Source organism: Apodemus sylvaticus, chromosome 7 (assembly GCF_947179515.1).
Source record: "Apodemus sylvaticus chromosome 7, mApoSyl1.1, whole genome shotgun sequence".
Classification (NCBI taxonomy): Eukaryota; Metazoa; Chordata; class Mammalia; order Rodentia; family Muridae; genus Apodemus; species Apodemus sylvaticus.
Window position 1 is genome coordinate 72,957,830 of NC_067478.1, and position 22,162 is coordinate 72,979,991.

The 22,162-nt window shown below is 41.6% G+C and overlaps 1 protein-coding gene across 1 annotated transcript in view; it reads left to right on the forward strand.

Annotated features, from left to right (window-relative positions):
- The first annotated feature begins 1,869 nt into the window (after positions 1-1,869).
- The window catches only part of Tspan3 (tetraspanin 3), a 28,231-nt gene continuing 7,938 nt past the window's right edge, over positions 1,870-22,162 (forward strand). The window contains exons 1-6 of the mRNA XM_052188281.1: positions 1,870-2,120; positions 14,374-14,565; positions 14,805-14,879; positions 15,378-15,479; positions 16,062-16,214; positions 16,402-16,485. Coding sequence (XP_052044241.1) covers positions 2,058-2,120; positions 14,374-14,565; positions 14,805-14,879; positions 15,378-15,479; positions 16,062-16,214; positions 16,402-16,485 — 669 coding nt within the window. The 5' untranslated portion in view covers positions 1,870-2,057. The remainder of the gene's footprint in view (positions 2,121-14,373; positions 14,566-14,804; positions 14,880-15,377; positions 15,480-16,061; positions 16,215-16,401; positions 16,486-22,162) is intronic.

Genomic DNA, 22,162 nt, shown 5'->3' on the forward strand with positions numbered 1-22,162 from the left:
AACTCCCCCATCTTTATCAGGTCAGCTGTGCCTTATTACAAAAGATCATCACGCTGGGCTTGTTCACAGCTGACATTCCTTCAAAGAATGAGGAGGGCTAGAGGACCCGAACCTGAGCAGCCAGTCACTCTTCCCAACCAGTTGTATGCAATTCCACCTTAACTGTGGCCTTAGGGAAGGACTAGAGGAGGGGGTGCCATCTATTCAGTGCGGGTTGGGGGGCATTATCCATGCTGGGTAGAGACCTTTTGGAATGGCTGCTTTAAGGTCACCCATTCCGCTGTTCATAACTCCTCACCCTTTGTTCTCAAGTAAGTCTTTTTCTTTAAAAAAAAAAGATTTATTATTATATTTAAGTACACTGTAGCTGTCTTTAGACACACCAAAAGAAGCCATCAGATCCCATTACAAATGGTTGTGAGTCACCACATGGTTGCTGGGATTTGAACTCAGAACCTTAGGAAGGGCAGTCAGTGCTCCTACTCAATAAGCCATCTCTCCAGCCCTCAAGGCAGTCTTATATTAGTGAGCATTGGTGTATCACTGGGACCTGGGGAGGAGGGGTAGATGTTATTTATATCTCTCCCAGAGAATGGATTTAGCAGCACCTGTCACTCGGTACAGTTTTCTATGTCTGACCCAACCATCCACCGCATCTCATGTCTGCTTGCCTCTTTGCTCACGGTCTACCCTCCCCTACTGGAACGAAAGCCCCACATGAACACGAATTTGTCTTCTTTCTCATGATGGAATGCCATCACCTAGAATAGGTGCAGGGTGGGTCTTGGGAAAAGTTTGCTAAATGGACATTGTTTGGTGCGGATGAGTAGGATGCTGAGGTGTTTGGGTATTTCTGTGAACGCCAGAGAAGATGATGAACCAGGAAAAGGAGATGTTTGAGGAGAAGTAAAGAGGTTCTGAGTCAGGGAGAGTGTAGGACTGTGGCAGAAGTAGTGTGTGTGGCTTCTGCATTAGATCGCTCTTCTATGTGTGGCCATAGGCAAGTTTGGAATCCTTTCTAACCCTTTGTTACCCTACCAATAAAATTAGTCTGACAACCATCTGAAGCTGGGGCAGGGGTGGTGGCATGAATGAACTAATAAAAGAAGCTAATATGCATGCTGTGGAGGGGGCATTGCCACCAAATCTGATGACCCGGGGCTCACATGGTGGAAGTAAAGAACTGACTCCCAAAGTTGTATTCTGACCTTCACTTCTGTGCTGTGGGATGTTTGCGGGTGCACGCACACACACACACACACACACACACACACTCACAGTTTTTATTCTTTAGGTGCTAATTGCTACCATTCATTTAAGATTAAAGGGAAGACCGCAAAATGTCAACATGTACGAAGATGTATTTGTAACTGCAAATCAAAGTCGAAGATGTATTACCCGGAATAGAGCTAAAAGGGTGGCTAACTTTGCCCAACCATCTCTGCTTTGCTAGTGCGCCAGTGTTTTCTCCTTTCCTGATGATTTTTATCAGAGCTAGCAGAGCTTCTGGTGTACTAAATTCTTCCTAATCAGGTATTGAGGTCCACCGTATTTCTTCCCAACTTACATGGGGTGCTGTTTAGGTATCACGCAGTCGCGAAAATCCCCATGTGATGTGAGCCTTTCTAGGGAAGAGTAGCTAAAAGAACAGAGTTCTGTGGTTCGCCAATCGCGCTCTAGTAAAGGCAACTGGATAAAAAGGGGAACGTGTTTGTCCCACCAGAATTTCCCAAAAGGAGGATTCTGCACTCAAGGACGGTCAGAGGCCAGAAGAACAGGCGCGGAGGCGTCGGCTCCTTTAAGAGGCGCGGCCACCTTGCTCTCCGCGGCGGTGATTGGCTGAAGCGGCCGCAGACGCGGGACTTAGTTGCCTGGGAACGGCCTAGGGGGCCTGCGGCGGGCTGCACGCAGCTGCGAGGTGCTTGCTGGGGCGGCGCGGGGGTCTGCGGGAACGCGGCTCAGGCCCAGCACTTAGCGGAGCCGCCGGCGCCATTGCCTCCTCGCTCGGAGAGCGCCGCTCCGCTCGCCCAGCCGGGCCTCCGCCGGCCGCCGGCACCATGGGCCAATGCGGCATCACCTCCTCCAAGACCGTGCTGGTCTTCCTCAACCTCATCTTCTGGGTGAGCTGGCGGGCAGCCGGGGCCGGGGGAGGCCTCTGTGCGGCGCGTGGGGACCAGGACGGCGCGGGAGCCCGCCGAGGGGTCGCCCGGGCCCTGCGGCCTCGGAGCCCTTGGTGGGGTCCTTCCAGGGCCCAGCGGAGGCCGGGACGGTGCAGACCGGAGGTCTCGGGGGCTCCGGTCCGCTGGCATGGTGCCAGGGTTACGCGGGTCGCCGCGGCGTGAGCCTGCGGGGCGCTCTGTTCTCAGGGCTGAGTCTGTCGGGATGCCAGGCCCGAAATGGGACACTCCCCAGTGAGTCGGGTCCGCCGTCTTTGTCCTCGCAGAGCCAGTGGCTGTCTCCAGGTCCTGTAGCAGCTTCGCGGGGACGCCGGTCGAGTCCCGGGCCAGGAATTTCGGCTTAGAGCTCCTTGTATAGAGTTGGTTGGCTGGTAACCAGCCCAGAAAACGGAAAGGATTCAGCCTGAAACAGCAGAGCATTTCTTTGATCCAGAAAATCGCTATCGTGGGCATGGGCAGCCTGAGGTTATAAAGCCTTTTAAATGTATCAGCTGCTTCGAGATTTTTAAAGCAACGAATTCACTTCTATAAAAGGTTGCATTTTTGGAGGGGCTCTTGAAACTCGACCCCAGAGAAAGTGCTTATAACCGTCCTGACTTGAGTCAGGTCCTTATCTCACCAGGAACTTTGTACTAACCTGTTGTTCTTTGGCCTTCTCCTCCGTCTTGAATCCTTCTGGACTTTGCACCAGAAAAAAAAAAATTAAATATACTCTCCAACGCATCCTTTTTTGTTTCTTTAAAAAAATAACACAAAACAGCTTAACATTAGAACAGTTCAACCTCTTTACTTTGGTACTCCAAAAGTCTGGTAGTGTACTGCAGTATAACCCACACACTACTGTTGGATGTTTTCTGGTAAATTATTAGTTATGGGCACACAACTGGTGTTCAGGTCCTCAGGCTGGATCAAGTTTCCTTTTTCCCAGCTTTATTATAAACATTTGCCCTGGGCAGTTTTCTCTGTCCACAGTACCCAGGATATTCTTTTAACAATTCCATTGGGCATACTTTAGTGTATCATCACCCACCCCCACCAGTTCCCACTCAACTCCTGTCTAGGAAAATATGGACTCAGCTTCTGGCTCGGAAAGTATGCACATCTAGTCTGGAAAGTCTTCCCATTCCTCTTGCCTCTAACAAAGAATGAAACCTTTCATGTCCCAACTGCTGGTAGCTTAAAAGGGTGTTCTGGATAACGAGGCACTTGTGGTTATCTGTGCTGGAGACTTTGTGATTGGCCTCAGACTGAACTACATGAAATCACCTGTGTGGCATTGGGATTCCTGAAATTTCATTTCCCATTTAGAACAGATGTTCCTCATACTTTAAATTACATGCATGCCTGTTATATAAAAGGAAAACTATATTTTCAGAGATTCCCCAAATGAAAAAACACTTAGTAGCTAATGAGACCCTCAAGAGACAGAAACTTTGTTTTTTCTTTCTTTCCTCTTCCTTCCTTCCTTCCTTTCTTCCTTCCTTCCTTCCTTCCTTCCTTCCTTCCTTCCTTCCTTCCTTCCTTCCTTCCTTCCTTCCTAAGGCCTTATTCTGTGGCTCTAGTTGCCCTAGAACTCACTATGTAGACCAGGCTGGTGCCCAACTCACAGAAATCCATCTGCCGCTGCCACCTAAGTGCTAATCAGGTGTGTGCCACCATGTCTGGCTTGAGGTGGATATTTGTATTCATAATAGTTCCTTGTGGGTTTATGGCATTAACTGTTTGGTTTTGAAGAATATTTATTAGGTGAACTCTAGGCGGTTCACACTCAGAGCCTATGTGTGTTAGTCTGAGAAAATGCTGGAAATACAGGAGTGGTTTTCTTTAAATAATAAAAATTATATATATATATATATATATATATATTATATATATATATAATATATATCAGCTAAGTCTTAATTCTGAAAGATTGTTTATGAATCTTTGGAAAATGTATAAATATATTCACTCCAGTGAAAGTTATGTTGTGAATTTCTCAGTTTTTGCTGAGGCCTATATCATATTGTTCATACAGTATACCTTTTATCTGAGTTTGTAACAGTAAAACTTTTGTGAGTGTTGAGAGGGAAGTTAAGCAGAAAATGGGGGAAAATACAGTGCAGTATGACGGAGACAGCAGTATTTTAGCCTGTCTCCTGACGTTATTAGCGTGTAGGCAAACTCAACTCTTGGAATCTGACAGTACTAACAACCATTGAGTGCTTTCTGCTTGCTGGTTATTGGGATAACTTAGGTGAGTGTAGTTTGAAGAAGCTGGTGAGGGACAGCCGAGCTTAGGGAGTTAAAGACAGCACACTCAAGAAGTGACAGCACCGGTGTTCAAACCCAGCTTGTCCCATTGCTAGCACCTGTGGTGTTAGAGGACGTGGTGCCTTCAAGAGACTTGGAAAGGGCTTGGAGCTGACAGTTGCCAGGCCATATTAGAGGCTCTTCTCTCTAAAATATACTGACTTTCACACTAATGTTTAGAAACTTTACCCACACTTAAACCAGACTGCTCACTTGCTGAAGAGTTTAAGTCAAGGAGGAAGTGCATTGAATTGTTAACAGATTTGTCTTGAGAAATTGGAATACATTCTTCAGTTTGTATTGAGTGTGTTCTTAAAGGTGGCCCCTCCCTCCTTATAAACCTAGAAGTGTGTAACTGGAAGGATGAGGATCCTCTGTGCAGGCCGAGCACGTCAAGTTGGTCCAGTTAGATTCCTCTGGGCAGCTTGCCCATTCTGAATCTGACTACTGGTACTGGCTGATCCTTGTTAAGTGCTAAAGTTTAATTGCTTTGGCAGAGCCTTATATCTTGATATACTGGTTCCTTTGGCAGTCTGTCCAGTGGCTTGTGATATGGAAATACAGTCTTGCCAGTACACGGGCTTTCAATAATCTGACTGCAAAACTGTTAATGTAGATTTAGTGTAGTTTGTACAGTGTATCTCTTAAAAGAGAGACCGTTGCTTTTTTCTTCTGTGTGAGCATGCATGCAGTAACACATGTACATTCCACAGCATGTATGTGTGGTTGAGAGGACGGCTTGCAAGGAGGTCTCTCCTACCATGTGGGCCCAAGAATAGAATACAGGTAGTCAGTCTTGGTGGCTATTTCTAAAATTCTCTTCTTCAGCAAATTCCTAGGATATTAGTGGTTATAGTTTGAATGATAGTTTTGGACAAGGGCTTTTCTTTTTTAATGACAACTCAGCACTTTAAAAACGTTTTAAACATTTAAAATGTTATGTGTATGGGTGTTTTGCCTGCACGTATGTCTGTACCACTTCTGTGAAGGATATCCATGGAGGCCAGAAGAAGGTGTCAGCTCCCTTGGAACAGGAGTTCAGGACAGTTGGGAGCTGTATTGTTGGTGCTGGGAATTGAACTCAGGTGTTAGGAGACCAGCCAGTGTCTCCAATTCAGAATGTTCTGTTATATGGAGCAGTGCAGCTTTTAATCTAAGAGTAGTAGTGCTTGATTCATTAGCCTTCATTAAAGGGTACATGGGTGTGAGGTGAGAGACTACGTTTGAGGCTATCCCAGTGTAATTGACACCTTTGTATAGAGGTCAGGTAGGAGTCTAGATTTACCATGCACATCTTTGTTAGGCTTTACAGGGGCTGTAAGAGAAAACTTTACCCATGCTTGTAGACTTGCTAAGCTTGAGTGTTCTGTTTGTTGTGTTTCAACTGTGATGAGAAGGAATCGTAACACCACAACAGCTTGTGGCCTAGGGAGAAGCCCAGCCAGAGTGTCCAGTGCCTGTGCTAGGTAATAACCTAGGAAATAACCTCTGTATAGAGAGACTGGAAGCTATATAAAATGTCTCCCGGTTTTTAAAATAATGCATTTTTTCTGTGTGAATGTATATAACGAAGGAGAATTGTTTTGTTAAGTAAATATGAACATTTGCACACCTGTTCTTACAAAAAAGTTTTTACAGAACTTTCAAAAGGAGCAAGACAAGTAATAAAAGTACCAGCAAGTTAAGCCAGGGTGTGGCTGTGACTTGGTGACTGACTGAGGTTGGCAGTCTCTGAAGAAGTACTGTTCAGGGTGGAACAGAAGAAGCCAGTTTGGGGGCGATTGTAAGAGAGGTAAGGGAATTCAGTACTGAAGGGGTAGCTAGGTCATAAAGCCAGGGTATACTTGGCATGTTCAAATTCCTAAGTAAGGGCAGATGGGTTATATTTCAGTGCTCTTAGGTGCTCTTAGCTAAGAACAAGTAGGGAAAGGGACTGCAGAGATGGCTCAGCAGTTAAGAGCAGTTGTTCTTGTAAAGGACCCTGATGGTGCATTGAAACCATCACTATATCTCTATATCTCTACTGACCTTTTCTAACCTCTGGGCACCAGGCATGCATATGGTACGTAGACATACATGCAGACAAAATAACCTGCACATAAAATAAAAATAGATAATTTTAAAATAAAAAGTTTATAAGAGAAAAATATTTTCCAGTCTTGTCACAAAGCACCTTGATTATTTACCCATTGTGTTTTCTGCCATTTCCTGTGTCTGTGTAGGTAATGTAAATGGGTATGTTAAGATCCTGATGTGCATTTCTGTTTCCTGTGCTCATCCTGTCTGTGTGACTGCTCTAAAAAGATTGTTATTGTAACACAATTCAACCAACAAGTTGTTTATTAAAATAGGTTTTTGGTTTGTTAAGGAAAGAAGTTTAATTTTGTCAGGAAGCAAATCATGGAGCATAACGCTTTTTCTGTTTTTTCAAGATAGAGTTTCTCTGTGTGCAACCCTGGTTATCTTGGAACTCACTCTGTAGACCAAGCTGATCTTGAAGTTAGAAATCTACCTGCCTCTGCCTTTCTAGTGGTGGGATTAAAGGTGTGTGCTCTATGCTCATCCTCTTCTACTTTTTTGTTTGTGTTGACATGAAAGGCTTTCTGACCCACTGGGTTTTTGGCCAGGCGTGAGCAATCATTTAGGGCAATGGGGCTCAACCTCCCCAGGGCTGCAGCCCTCTAGTACAGTTCCCCACGGTGTGGTCACCGTCACCGTAGAATTAAGTTTGTTACTACTTCATAACTGTATTTTGCTGCTATTATGAATTGTAATATGAGTATCTGTTATGCAGGCTATCTGGTTTGTGACTCCCCCAAAGTGGTTGTGATCCTCAGGTTGAAAACCAATGATTTAGGTAGAATTTAGAGCTCTTAGGAGTCTCTGATCACAGTTTGAGGGAGTGTTCCATCTCTTAGAATAGTTATCTTTTTAGAACTGGGTGATGGTAGTATATGCCTTTCATCTCAGCACTTGGGAGGCAGAGACATGTGGATCTCTGAGTTCAAGGCCAGCCTGGTAGCCAGGGCTACACAGAGACACCCTGTATGAATAAATAAAAATAAAAAATAAATTAAAAAACAACAAAAGTTTTATCTCTTAGACTACTTCTTGTTCTTTGAAGTATTTTAATGAATTTTATGCCATAAAATCTAATTCTAGGTAGTGTTTCTGTTTTGTTTTGTTTCCCCAGAAAATTCCATAAGGTTTTTTTGGCACCAAATGGGTACAGCGTAAGAATTGTGTAGTCAGAAAGCAGTTGTGTATTAGCTGCTCTACCTGCCTCAGAAAGACAAAAACACTGTCTGTGCTGCTCAGCTAATGGAGAGAGTGGAGGGAGTCATAACTGAATTTCCTATCTCTGGGCACCCATTTATATCCATGGGTAGGTCTTTCTTTAGAAATGTGATCTTAATGGTTATCAGACATAATTAATTCAGAACTATAAATTGTCAATTTCTCATTGTAAGTTAGTATTTAGCTTGAAAAAAAAATCTTTTCTTTCTGCTCCCCCTCCTCCCTCATCTCCTTTTAAGTAGTTTATCAGTCAGTAGGTGAGAACATTTTTGTGTTTATGTATTCACTTTTACTTGAAGAAGACTGTGGTCCACACTGTGTAGTTTACATTGTTGCTGCTCCTGATGTGGACACATAGCTAGACCCTAATGTGATAAAGCTTAAGCACTCCAGACTCCCAAAGTGATAACTGACTTTTTATACAGTTAGAATGAGATGCATCAGCTGGGAGTCTCAAAACACAAGTTGAACTCCATGATTTGCAGCTGGCCCTTGGAGCCTGTGGGTCTGAAAATGCCAGTTTCCACTCTTTTGCCGTCGTTAGCCTGCAGCGATTAGTCCGTCTCCAGTTTCATTGCGGTCTGAAACTTGGGGCTTTCAGCTGTCGGTAGGCATATACTGGATTAATTGGATCAACAATAAATATAAAAGACCAAATGAAAAGTAAAAATTCAGTAGAATTGAAGATAATGGCTTTTGTAATGTCATCAAGGTAACAGCTTAAAAGGATTAATATATTTGAGAATAATGGCAATTGTGTCAGTGATACTGATTGCTAAAGTAGCTTATTGACACTTCAAGCAGGCTTTGACAAAGTTTTCTTTTTAGTAATATGATAAAGAAGTATTCATCAGAAAATATCTAAAGGATGAATCAAAGCTAAACCTAAAAATAGCAATAAATGGAAGCAATTGACAGGCACTGAAAATGTGAGATTGAAAGACCTGTTTTATGTGTTTAAGGGCAGACAGATCTAGGAATTAATCTGGAAAAAACCCACACAATATAGTCTTAATTTCACACATAATTTGAAATGTATTTTGCAAGTGTGTATGAATATGTGTATATATGAAAACTTAAATATATTGGAAATAACTAAACACAATTGCATCACTCAGAATAGTTTTTCTTTAAAATGTTTTTGCACTAAGATGTGTAGTTTTTCCCCATTATAAATATACTAAGTTATAGACTCACAGTGTTTCTAGGCTACAGTGCAAGCTCTCCTCTTAAGTTTGGATTTTTGCTTTTGCTATTACCTTTTTGTGGTGTTGGTTTGACAAATGTACAAATCTTTGTTTCCATCTTATGTTCTTACAGATTTCTGGAAGTGTTACTAGGTATAAATGCTAAGGTTGATATGTGTTCCAATTGGTTTTCAGAAAGATACATTTTTACCCTCTATACTCCCTCTGGTATAAGTTGAATCCTGCTTTACTTCATTACAGACCAACTTGTCAAATAGAAAATGTCATTATTTCAGTAGCTTCACAAGGTCTTGTGCAGAGGCGGCCTCGATTTCTCAGAGAGGGTTGCAGGTCTCTGGGGTAGTCTTTTCCTGGTTGTTCTGGGAAAGATGGTAAGAAAGTAAGTGAAATATGTCTGCTGAGACTTAGTAAATGGGTAAATTGTGCTTAGTGACACAAGCCTTTTTATCAGAGTAATAAGACTGATTAAAACACAAAGATTTATGATTTCTTAGGTAATCTTAATGGCAAGAGTTAAAAGTTTTGGGAAAGTTTCTTCTGGAAACAAATTGTATAGAATTGCCAATACATTCCTTGTAGGAAAGTAGTGGGGTATATACAAATCTAATATGGCTATACAAACTCAGAATTCTTAAAGAGTGTGTGTGTGTGTGTGTTGCGGGGGGGAGGGGGGGTATTGAATGTTTCTGATTCTCCTCTGCTTTGAACTTCTGCTTTCTATAGTGTTTAGAGTACATAGCAGTTTCTAACCAGTTTTTCTCTTGAACCATTATATAACACTGCTGTGTGGATAAAGAAATAACCAGTATTTCTTCCTCCCAAATTCCTATTCTTTGCCAATTGGTTCTTTGAGGCAAAAGTCACTCTGAAAGAACAGTTTAAGCAGGGACACAGAATTATTAGGCTCTGGGCTTTGAGGTGAAGTTGAGTTGGTCTCCATTTTTGCTAGTTATAGACATGATTCTGATCTTTCTTGGTAGACCATACCCACAGTGACGTGTCCTACAGCATGTTTCCAGAGGCAGGTTTCAGAGTGCTTGATGAAAAAGAAGGAACTAATTGTGTGGGTTTTAGGATTTCCCTGCCCTTGCTCTCCTCCATGCCCCATAGAGGAGTTACCCTTCCCCCAGACAAAGGAAAACTAACAAACTTAGTTTGTAAACATCCAGACAGCAGTGTTATATAAGAACTAAACTTCTTACTTGAACACATTCACATCTGCGCAGATGTAGAGAAAGACTAAAAAAACAAATGATGTCATGTTTTTGAAACTAAGCAGTAGCCGGGCAGTGGTGGTGCACGCCTTTAATCCCAGCACTTGGGAGGCAGAGGCAGGTGAATTTCTGAGTTTGAGGCCAGCCTGGTCTACAGAGTGAGTTCCAGAACAGCCAGGGACAGAGAAACCCTGTCTCGAAAAACCGGAAAAAAAAAAAAAGAATCACACCAACTAAGCAGTAGCTCAGTTTATAAAGGAGCAGTTCAGTTAATAGAAAAACACTGGCCTGCCTAAAGCTTTAAACTTCCATGACTTAATTTAAAACGTGGGCAAATTGAAAGAATGATTTTTGTTTTCAAAACCTCAGCCTTTCCCCTAAATTTCCCTTAACTTCTTTGCAAAAAGGATGGTTATTTTTAGTACACTGCCCTGGCACAGATCCTCCTTATAGTCCCAGATCCTCTCAGCTGTGACGACTCAGCAGCTTCTAAGTTCCACCTTGCTCTGCCTGCTGCTGCACCCTCCTCCTTTCCCTCCTCCCTCCCCCCCTCCTCCCTCCCCTCCTCCCTCCCCTCCTCCATCCTCTCCGCCTCTGTAGCTGCTTTGTTGGCAAAGTCCTGATCCAATCTCATCATTGTCCTGCAAACAGGATTTGACCATGCTCCCCTTTTAATTTTCTGTTGCTTTTTAAGTAATGTAACTCTGCTTAAGAGTCAAAGTGAGGGGACTGGAGAGATGGTTCAGTGGTTAAGAGCAGTGACTTCTCTTCCAGAGGTCCTGAGTTCAGTTCCCACATGGTGGCTCACAACCATCTCTTCTGGTGTGTCTGAAGAGAGCAACAGTGTACTCACATACATAATAAATCTTAAAAAAACAAAACAAAAAAAAGGTCAAAGTGACTACAGACTTCCCATCACCAGAGGAATTACAGTGCTTCTGCAACTGACTATGCAAATTATTTACCTTGTTTGTTTAGCTCTTCTGATTGTCATTAAGGCAGGTACTTAAAATTATTTCGGTTGTTACTCAGCCACTGCTTGAAATGAGCAATTACTCTCTATTTTCAAAAGTCATTTAGAAGCGACCAGCATTGCAGTTTATGCGGTCCTGTCAGCAGTGATGCAGCGCTCGCTTGGCGTGACTAACTGCTACCTTACTTCCTACCGATGTTGAGGAATAGACACTATTATATTCTCTCCTGTGAGAACCACCTGTTGAATGGTTTGCAGCATGGACTGAATAATCTGTCATCTTTCAAACAGTAAGCAGTATTTACGAGTGGGATCTCATACCTTTCCTCCCCTTGGCTTTCTTGCATTTTGATTTGCTCTGCTGTGATCTCAAACTTAGTTTTAGATGGTACGTCACTCTGGTCAGAGAGGAGCCTGAGAGACATGTCACTTGGCCTGTCCCCAGGCATACTAAGTGGGAGTTTCACAGAAACCTCTTTAGGATGAAAACTCATCATTTTATTTCTAAAATGCAAGTGGTTCCTCAGTACACCCTAAACTTTATTTATATTAACTTTGGAATATCATTATCTTCTTGTTACATTTTTTTTATTCAGATTTATCTAGGCTAAAACTTGATTTACTAGCTGGGCCCAGTGACACAATCTGTTAGTTCACTATGCTTAAATATAAACTTTTAAAAAGTTGAATTAATTTTAAGGGATTTATTTTAATTATATACACGTGTGTGGGTGTGTCCTTGTGTGGACGCAGTTGCCTGTAGAGACCAGAAGAGGGTACTAGATTGCCCAGAACAGAAAAAGGAGTTATGGAAAGTTTTGAGCTACCCAGTGTGGATACTACACTTGTCAGAACCAAACTTGTCATCCTCTGGAAATGCAGTACACATTTCTCTAGTGAATTTATTTTGAACAATATTCATTTTTTTTGTAAATTGTGTGCGTGCGTGTGTGTGTGTGTGTGTGTGTGTGTGTGTGTGTGTGTAGGATGGATGTGTATGTGCACAAGTCCAGGGGCCTGCCGAGTCCAGAGAAGGCTGTTGGATCCCTTGGAGATGTGGGTGCTTGGAACTGTACTTAGGTCTTTTAAACTTTTTTGGTTTTATTTTTGAAATGTTTGCCACATTTATCACTCAGCCCCCTACCCTCTCTTTTTGAGACAGGTTCTCACTGTAGCCCTCTCGTACCTTGAAGTACTGTGTGGACTAGGCAGGCCTTGAGCTCATAGAAGTCTACCTGCCTCAGCCTCCTGAATTCTGGGCTTAAAAGCATGTGCTACGACACCTGCACCCCTTCCTCCAAGCCTTTTAAGAAATAACTCTAAAGGATTGGTTCTTGTGTAAAGTTTGCCTAATGAAAGCAATAGACACAATTAATTCATGTTTAAGATTTAATTCAGTTTGAAGACTGAATTATTTGTTTTAGTAAAATGCATTATATATGTATGTTTGTGACTATATAACATAAATGTAGTTAAGAAAATGTTTTAAAAGAGCATTCATTGTTACGGACTCCATACACTTCCAGACTGTTAGAGGTCATCTTTTTGCTCATCTCACAGTGACACACCCCAGGTAGAGCACTCAGATACATAAAATAAATCTTTAAAAAAGAAAAATCCTTATCAAAAACCAGTTAAGATGCAGAGGGTTTATTTAAAAGGAAAAGAAGCCTAGCTTCTGTGAGGAAGCGGTGATCCTTAAGCTGCCTCTGATTAGTAAGGCAGCGGCCGAGGTGTGGAGAAGTGAGAGGGGTATAGGTGAGAGGGGTGTAGGTGTCAGTGTTATGTTTGAAGTGTGTGAGGGTGAAGCCTTCAGAATGCAAAGCAGACAAAACCGTGTAGACCATTAACATTTTCATAATCCTCATTTTATGCAAGTTAGGCCTTGCCCTGTTCATATTTTTAACAGTAACTATCATAAAGAATATATTTAGGGATAAGAGGAGAGTCAGGGAGGGTTGACCAGGTTAAGACAAGTACTTCCGGAAGGTGCCATGGGGTAGTGAGTGCCAGTTAGCTGGGACTTCCGGCAGAAGTGAAGCGTGACAGCAGCACCCTGAGCTAACGACTCCATGATGAGAGGCCAGGGAAGAGAAGAGAATGAAGGAGAGAGGGGATGTGAAGAACATCTCCTTCATTCTCATTTTTATTATTCTTAATTAGTGTATTCAATTCTGAAGAATAGTTTGAGGGCACAAATAAGGGTGGTGGGTAGGCAATACTTAGAGCACTGCTTGAAGTTTCTGCACATTTAAAAAACAATCGTGTGTGAGCTGGACACTGATGGCGTACACCTTTAACCCCACCTTTAACAGCACCTTTAACAGCACCTGGGAGGCAGAGGCAGGGGGATTTCAGTTTGAGGCCAGCTTGGTCTACAGAACAAGTTCCAGGACAGCCAGGGCTACACAGAGAAACCCTGTCTCAAAAAACAAACCAAGTGAGTGTGCATGTGTTCGTGTATAAATGAGGTTACCAGAGCCACCTTCTCCAGATGTGATTGAGCTGCTGTGCTGTGATAGGTCTGTGGTGTTGCGGCACTGAACTTCCCAGCCTCAGACTGAGTTTTTAGGTTTAGAGAATTGATCAGTTGTTAATGTTTCTGTGGGAGCTATGTGCTAGCTTGAAGATTTATATTTAAGTTTTCAAAGATAAAGTAATCACACTTGTGTCAAAGCACTGTGAGTTCTATTCCTTAGAGCAAACAGTTTAGTGTAGCCTGGAACTGTGTGTGTGTGTGTGTGTGTGTGTGTGTGTGTGTGTGTGTGTATCTGTGTGTGTCTGTCTGTCTGTATGCAGTATCTGAGCACAGAGCTGGGGCCTAATGCTAGCGAAACCAAAGGTGAGAGAATGTGTGCAGGGCCTTGGAGAAGGAAGGGACCAGGAACTGGAGTAAGACTTTCTGCACCCATGACTCCTGAGTGTCCAAAGAGTTAATAATGAATCAGGAATGTTCTAGCTTTACTGATTTAAGAGTGATGGGAATTAACAACCCCCCGAGTTGAAGACAAGCTCAGTTGGTAGAATGTGTGTATAATATGAGCACGTCCTGGGATAGATCCCAGCACCACCTAAGCTGAGATGGGTGGCAGTGCCCACTGTAGTCCTACTCTTGAAAGTGGAGGCAACAAGAGTAGAAATTCAGCCTAACCTAAGAAAGAGTAGGCACTGCGCTGTTGGGACTCAGACAGTGTCTTCACCTGCTCATACAGGGGGCGGCTGGCATCCTCTGCTATGTGGGAGCCTATGTCTTCATCACTTACGACGACTATGACCACTTCTTTGAGGATGTGTACACGCTCTTCCCTGCCGTGGTGATCATAGCTGTGGGAGCCTTGCTTTTCATCATTGGCCTGATCGGCTGCTGTGCTACGATCCGGGAGAGCCGCTGTGGCCTCGCCACGGTAAGCTAACAACACTTCACTCTCCACGCATCAGACTCCAGGCTGTTATCTGCTCTTCTATCTTGAACTGGGACGAAGTTCTGTAGATGTGGGTGTCTTGGCTCTTATAACTACACCAGTTACTAACACATGCCTGAAACTTCTAGAGGTTGTCCCATAGGTTTGTTGTTTTTTTTTTTAAATGAAGAGAATATTTAGAACTTTTTAAAATTTTCTTAATTTCTCATGTTTCTTTACAGTTTGTCTTCATCCTGCTCTTGGTTTTCGTCACAGAAGTGGTTGTTGTGGTTTTGGGATATGTGTACAGAGCAAAGGTATGTTGTCCACAGTGCCTTGCCCAGTGCTTTGAAAGCTGGCTTAAGCTTTCCAGGTAAAGTAAAACAGGTTCATTTGACCAAAGTCAGCATTTTATTGTCTTATTCCAGTGACACTGCTGCTTTAATACACCTAAGATTAATTGGCACTTATTTATAAAACCTTTCTCAATTAGCCAAAGCTGAGGACAGATCTTTTTTTTTTTTTGTAGACATTTGATAGCTACATGTGGGACATCTGCCCAGTGCACAGATGCTTGTCCCTTTTGAGTGGCTTGTTATGCTAGATTCCTTTGCGTAGTCTTTGAAGGCTGTTAGGCTGTGTGGTGTAATAGATCTGAACTGTTTGCTGCTAGTTTGACTCTTAAGTGGAGCAGGAAGTCTTTTTCTTACTGCAAGTGTACAGAATACACTGGCAACTTTCAAATGTGCCTTCACTGGTGTTCGTGAACAGTGGTTTGAGGGATGCACTCCTTCCTTTTGATTCTCCACTCTCAGGTGGAGAATGAGGTTGACCGCAGCATTCAGAAAGTGTATAAGACCTACAACGGAACCAACTCCGACGCTGCCAGCCGTGCCATTGACTATGTGCAGAGACAGGTGAGCTTCCCTGGTGCTGTTCACACACTGACACTAGCTCCTGGGATGTGGGCTGTGTGGACCTGCACAGCCAGCATGAACTCCACAGCTGTAAGAGTGTGTCCGCAGCCCTGCCTCCACATTTATTGCTTTTTCAGTCTTATATCAACTCTTTTTGCTTTATTTTCTTGAAGTAAGTCACACACATTTCAAACAAAATTTATTACGCATTTTGCCATTGGAAATGATATTTAATTCAGCTGAATATTAAACATGTGAGATATGAGTGTATGGGGTCTGAGAAGCTCAGTGGTTAAGAAACTACCTCTTTTAGGTGATGTACTTTTCAAGTATAGATCCTAGAACTTTAATGGTATTTAAATTGAATTTGAAAATTCAGTTCTTCAGGCACACTAACCAGGCTTTAAGTGTTTAGCTCGTCCCTAGTGTGGCTAGTGTTACCTGCTGGCCTGCACAGATGTGTGCTCCTCACTGTAGAAAGCTCTGCTGCGGATCACTGACGTGGAGTAGCTTGTCAAAGTTCTGTACTGCATGGAGCTCAACAGACACCTGCGTTACCTAAGGAATCTCTCTCTTATCCAGTTGCACTGTTGTGGAATTCATAACTATTCAGACTGGGAAAATACAGATTGGTTCAAAGAAACAAAAAACCAGAGTGTTCCTCTTAGCTGCTGCAGAGAGACTGCCAGAAGCTGTAATGGCAGCCTGGCTAACCCCTCCGACCTCTACGCTGAGGTGAGTTTGACCTGGTTTTCACTTTCTAGTCACTGCCCAGACTTTTTCAGTCTTTTTAATATGTTGTCTTTTGTTTTAATTGTGTGTATAAATTGCTTTATTATTTCTCATTTCCATTGTTGCCAGTGAATCTGTGTCTGCAACTTTCTCTTTAAAAACAAGTCTAATGGGGCTGTGTGTGTTCCAGGGCTGTGAGGCTCTTGTTGTGAAGAAGCTACAAGAAATCCTGATGCATGTGATCTGGGCAGCACTGGCCTTCGCAGCTATTCAGGTGAGCAGGGCTAGCGGAGGAGCTGTTGTCAGAGGTAGTTTGTCCTCTTGTGTCAACTGTAATAGTTTTAGCTACTAAGCAGAGCAAATCTTCATGTACCAGACATCAGTTTCCAAAAACCCAGAAAGAATACTTTAAAGAAACTAGTGATCTTTATGGGGAGGGATTGTGTGAGGGGGCTCTTTACCTTTTTTTCCTGAATTGACTAGTGAGGGTACCATTCAAAAAAGAAAAAAAAATTACATTATAGGTGTCTTAGGGTTTTACTGCTGTGAACAGACACCATGACCAAGTCAACTCTTACAAGGACAACATTTAATTAGGACTGGCTTACAGGTCAGAGGTTCAGTCCATTACCATCAAGGCAGGAGCATGACAGACAGCGTCCAGGCAGCCGTGGGGCTGGAGGAGCTGGGGCTTCTACCTCTCGTTCCAAAGGCTGCTAGCAGAAGACTGACTTGTACATCTAGGATGAGGGTCTTAAGCCCATGCCAACAGAGACATGTAGACTCCAACAAGGCCACACCTCCAAATAGTGCCAAGCATATACAAACCATCACAGTGGGGGGTATTCCCCAGAAGGTATTTTGACAGAACTCTGCAGACCTCTTTAAAATACTGGTATATTTCAGTTTGGAAGTAGAAAACTTTCACTTGAGCGTTTTTTGTATACTGTTTCACTTTCTGCTTTTTGTTTTTACTTTTTAAATTTATTTTTGCTGTGCTGGAAATCAAACCTAGAATCCAATGTTTGCTAGACAAGTGCACTCCCACTGAACTATATATTTCAAATCCTTACTTGTAATTTTTTAAAAATTATTTCTGTTTCACCTTATTTTATATATATGAGTGTTTTGCCTGTGTGGATGTCTGGGTACCATGTGCATGCTTGGTACCAGTGGGAACCAGAAGAGGGCCTGGATCCCCTGGGACTGGAGGTATAGGTGGTTAAGTGCCACCATGTTGGTTCCCTCTTACTTGTAATGCTTACATTTGTTTATTTTGTTGTGGTCACTTGATAAATTATCTAGGCTGGCTCCAAACTTCTGGGCTTAAGTAGTCTCAGCCTATCTGGCATAACAGGTGCACATGCTGTGCCTGATTCCGTGGAGAGAGAGAGAGAGAGAGAGAGAGAGAGAGAGAGAGAGAGAGAGAGAGAGAGAGAGAGAGAGAGAGAGAGAGAGAGAGAGAGAGAGAGAGAGAGAGAGAGATTGTTTTTCTCTTTGTCTGTCTGTCTCTCACATACACAAAGACCTTTAATACTAGACTCTTCTAGAAGGAACAGTTTTATTGCTTTATAGAAAAGATGTCCCAGTATTGCTTTATAGAAAAGATGTCCCAGTAAGAGAATTGAGGCTCTAGCCTTCTCTGTATTTGTGGACTTAGTTAATTTAGACATACTATCATGCAAAACAGAAGCCCTGGGCATCACTGGGCAGACACGGGGTATGCTGTCCATTGTTGGCATCTGCTCTCCCTCCTCTGCCAGTGGAAACAATCTTTGTTGGTAAAAGTATCTAGTGCTTGCTTCATTGCTTACTGAATTGCCTTCCGCCAACCATACACCCTCATTTCTTAGCCCCATAGGAAAACCATTAAGTTAGAAGGACAGACACCGTCCATGCAGCCTAAATGTCCACATTCCTAGGTTCTTGGGTGTATGCAGTATATCTTACAAGTTATGTGGGTTTACATTTGGAGTCTAATGTTGTCCTTGGTCATGGTGTCTGTTCACAGCAGTAAAACTCTAAGACACCTATAATGTAATTTTTTTCTTTTTTGAATGGTGCCCTCACTAATCAATTTCTAAAACTTTTCTGTCAAATCTAGTCTGAGCAGTTTTTGATTGTGTGTGTATTTGGTTTTGTTTGTTTTTTGTTTTTCAAGAAGGTTCCTCTGTGTAACAGCCTGGCTGTCCTTGAACTCACTTTGTAGATCATGCTGGTGTCAAACTCACAGAGATCCACCTGTCTCTGCTTCTCAAGTGCTGGGATTAAAGGTATACACCACCAAGCCCAGCTTCTGAGTATTTTTCAAGGCTTTTACTTCTTGAAATAGGCTTCTAGCCTCAAATGTATTTTAAGACACCTTTAAATTGTTACATTAAAGCCAGCATAATTGCTACTTTAAATGTGAGTTGTTTGGCCTTCCTGCTCTTTGCATATTTGAGCAGAAACTACTATATTTACTGGAATGTGTCTCTAAAATGCACAGCAAACAGCAGTTGTTTATTTTGCTGGTATTCAAACAGCAATGAAATGATTCATTAGAAAGCCTAGCTCCATATTTGCTATGGTCTCTGCCATCCTGAGATTTACTTTGTGGCTCAGGATAGTAGTAATCTAGCAGGGATGTGTCCCACATTGTGATTGTGTATGCAGGCACATTAGTTTAGCCAAAAACAATAAAATAGAGCAGTCTTCCAAGTGGAATTCTGGCCTGTGCATTTTTAATAACTTTGTTTGATGACAAAGCTGTACAATTAGAATGAAGGAAAAAGCTTTGGAGTTGTATAGTGATTGCAGTGCAGGAGATACACAGTTGTGTGTGGAAACTCTAATAGGTGCCTGTAAATGTTTCAAGGTGTTGATGTTCAAGATGTGGTGTGTTCTGAGTGTGGAAATCTGTAATAATGACCTAAATGACTCAGTAGCTATATAGCTATGTGTGCTATAGAACTGAAGAGTTAAAATATGAGTGGGGGCTGGAGAGATGGCTCAGTAGTTAAGAGCACTGACCACTCTTCCAGAGGTCCAGAGTTCAATTCCCAGCAACCACATGGTGGCTCACAACCATCTATAATGGGATCTGATGCCCTCTTCTAGTGTGTCTGAAGACAGCTACAATGTACTCATATACATAAAATAAATCTTTAAAAAATAAAATGTGAGTGGGTTTTGATAGGTACTTAGCAATTGTTTCTCAGTAAAAGATGCTTCCAGTACAAAAGGTTTCTTTTCAAAACAGGGTTTCTCTGTATAGCCCTGGCTGTCCTGGAACTCATTCTGTAGACCAGGCTGGCCTTGAACTCAGAAATCCACCTGCTTCTGCCTCTCAAGTGCTGGGATTACAGGCGTGCACCACCACGCCCCACTACTACAAAAGACTTCTCAAGATAGGGTTTCTCTGTGTAGTCCTGGTTGTCCTGGAACGTGCTCTGTAGAACAGGCTAGTCTTGAACTCGGAGAGCCACCTGCCTCTGCCTCCAGAGTACTAGGATTAAAGGCATGCACTACTACACCCAACTACAAAAAATTTTTAATTTTGTGCAAGAATACCTACTTTCTCACACTCCACCTATCTATATATAGCTATATTTATATAAATATAGATCTATATTTATATAAATATATAAATATATATCTATAAAATATAAAGATAAATCTCTATATCTATATTTATATAAATATATAAATATCATAGAATATATAAATGTAGATCTATAAAATATAAATATAAAATATATAAATATAAAATATAAATCTATTTATATAAATATATAAAATATAAATATAAAATATTTATATAAATATTTATAAAATAATTATATAAAATATTTATATAAAATATAAATATAAATCTATATAAATATATAAATATAGAATATATAAATATATATCTATAAAATATATATATAATATAAATATAAATCTCTCTATATTTATATAAATATATAAATATCATAGAACAGTTTATTTAGCAGTTAGTTTTGTTCTGATCAGTAGACTTTTGTTATGCCTTTTAAATTACTTTAATTTTAAATTACTTTAAAGTCATTAGGAGTTGATTTAAGTGAAATAAAAGAGCAGCTAGACTTTCATCACTAGTGTTTCATCACTAGACTTTCATCACTAGTGTTTCATTTTCAGGCTATGGCCCTCAGCAGAAGTTACCCAGCTGAGGCCTCAGCAATGGTGCCCTTGCATGTGGGGCATAGATATTCAGAACTGAGAGGTCCTCTTGGTAGATTTTTCCTTTGAGTGTCCCTCCTCCAACCTTTATTTTAAATTAATTTTTGTTAGATATTAGAATGGCTTCATCAGCTTGATCTTCGAGTCTGTTGCTTGCAAAATGTTTTTCCATCCCTTTGCTCTGACGTAATGTCTGTCTTTGATGTTGAGGTATAGTTCCTGTATGCAGCAGAATGATGCACCTTGTTTTCATATCCAGTCTTTAGTCTGTGTCTGTTTTTTGGAGAATTGAGTTCATTGATGTTGAGAGATATTAATGACCAATGATTGTTAATTCCTGGCATGGTGGTGGTGGTGTGTGTGTGTAAACTTCCCTTATTTTGGTTTTACTGGTGTAAAATATTTTCCTGTGATTTCTTGGATGTAGCTAACCTCCTTGGGTTGGAGTTTTCCTTCTAGTATCTCCTGTAGGACTGGACTTGTGGGTAGATATTGTTGAAATTTGGCTTTATCATGGAATATCTTATTTTCTCCATCTTGGTGATTGAAAGTTTTAGTGGGTATAGTATAGTTTATGTTGTCATCTGTGGTCTCTTTAGAGTCTGCAAGGTATCTGCCCAAGTCCTTCTAGTTTTTAGAGTCTTCATTGTGGAATTTGGGTATAACTATAGTAGGTCTATCTATATATGTTAACTTGCCTGCATTCTTTCCCTTGCAGCTTTTAATAGTCTTTGTTCTGTGCATTTAATGTTTTGATTATTATTTGGGGGCTTCTTTTCTGGTTCAATCTGTTTGGCGTTCTATACGCTTTTTTCTTTTTTATTTTTCTGGTAAAATATTCTCTCTCTCTCTCTCTCTCTCTCTCTCTATATATATATATATATATATATATATATATATATATATATATATATAATTAAATATATTCTTTATTTACATTTCAAATGATTTCCCCTTTCCTGGTCCTTCCCCCCCCCAAAAAAAAGTCCCATAAGTCACTCTCCCTGTTCCCCAATCAACCCCCTCCTGTTTCCCTGTCCTGAATTCCCCTATACTGCTGCATTGAACCTTTCCAGGACCAGGGACTTCTCCTCCCTTTGATGTCCAGCAAAGCCATCCTCTGCTGCCTCTGCGTCTGGAACCATGGGTAACACCATGTGTACTATCTGGTTGATGTTTTTGTCCCTGGGAACTCTGGGAGTACTGGGTGGCTCATATTGTTGTTCTTCCTATGGTGTTGCAAACCCCTTCAGCTCCTTGGGTCCTTTCTCTAAGTCCCCCATTGGGGACCCTGTGCTCAGTTCAATGGCTGGCTAAAAGTGTCCCCCTCTGTATTTGTCATGCACTAGGAGAGCCTCCCAGGTGACAGATATATCCTTCTCCAGTCAGCAATTACTTGTGGGCATCAATAATAGTGTCTGGGTTTTGTAATTATATGGGATGGGTCACTAGGTGGGGTAATCTCTGGATGATCTTTCCCTTAGACTCTGCTCCACACTTTGTCTCTGTATCTTCTTCTGTGGGTATTTTGTTCCCCCTTCTAAGAAGGACCAGAGTATCCATACTTTGTTCTTCCTTCTTCTTGGGTATCATTTGACATGTGAATTGTGTCTTGGTAGTCTGAGCTTTTGGACTTGTATCCACTTATCAGTGAGTGCATACCATGTGTGTTCTTTTATGATTGGGTTACCTTACTTAGTATATTTTCCAGTTCTACCTATTTGCCTAAGAATTTCATGAATTCATTGTTTTTAATAGCTGAGTAG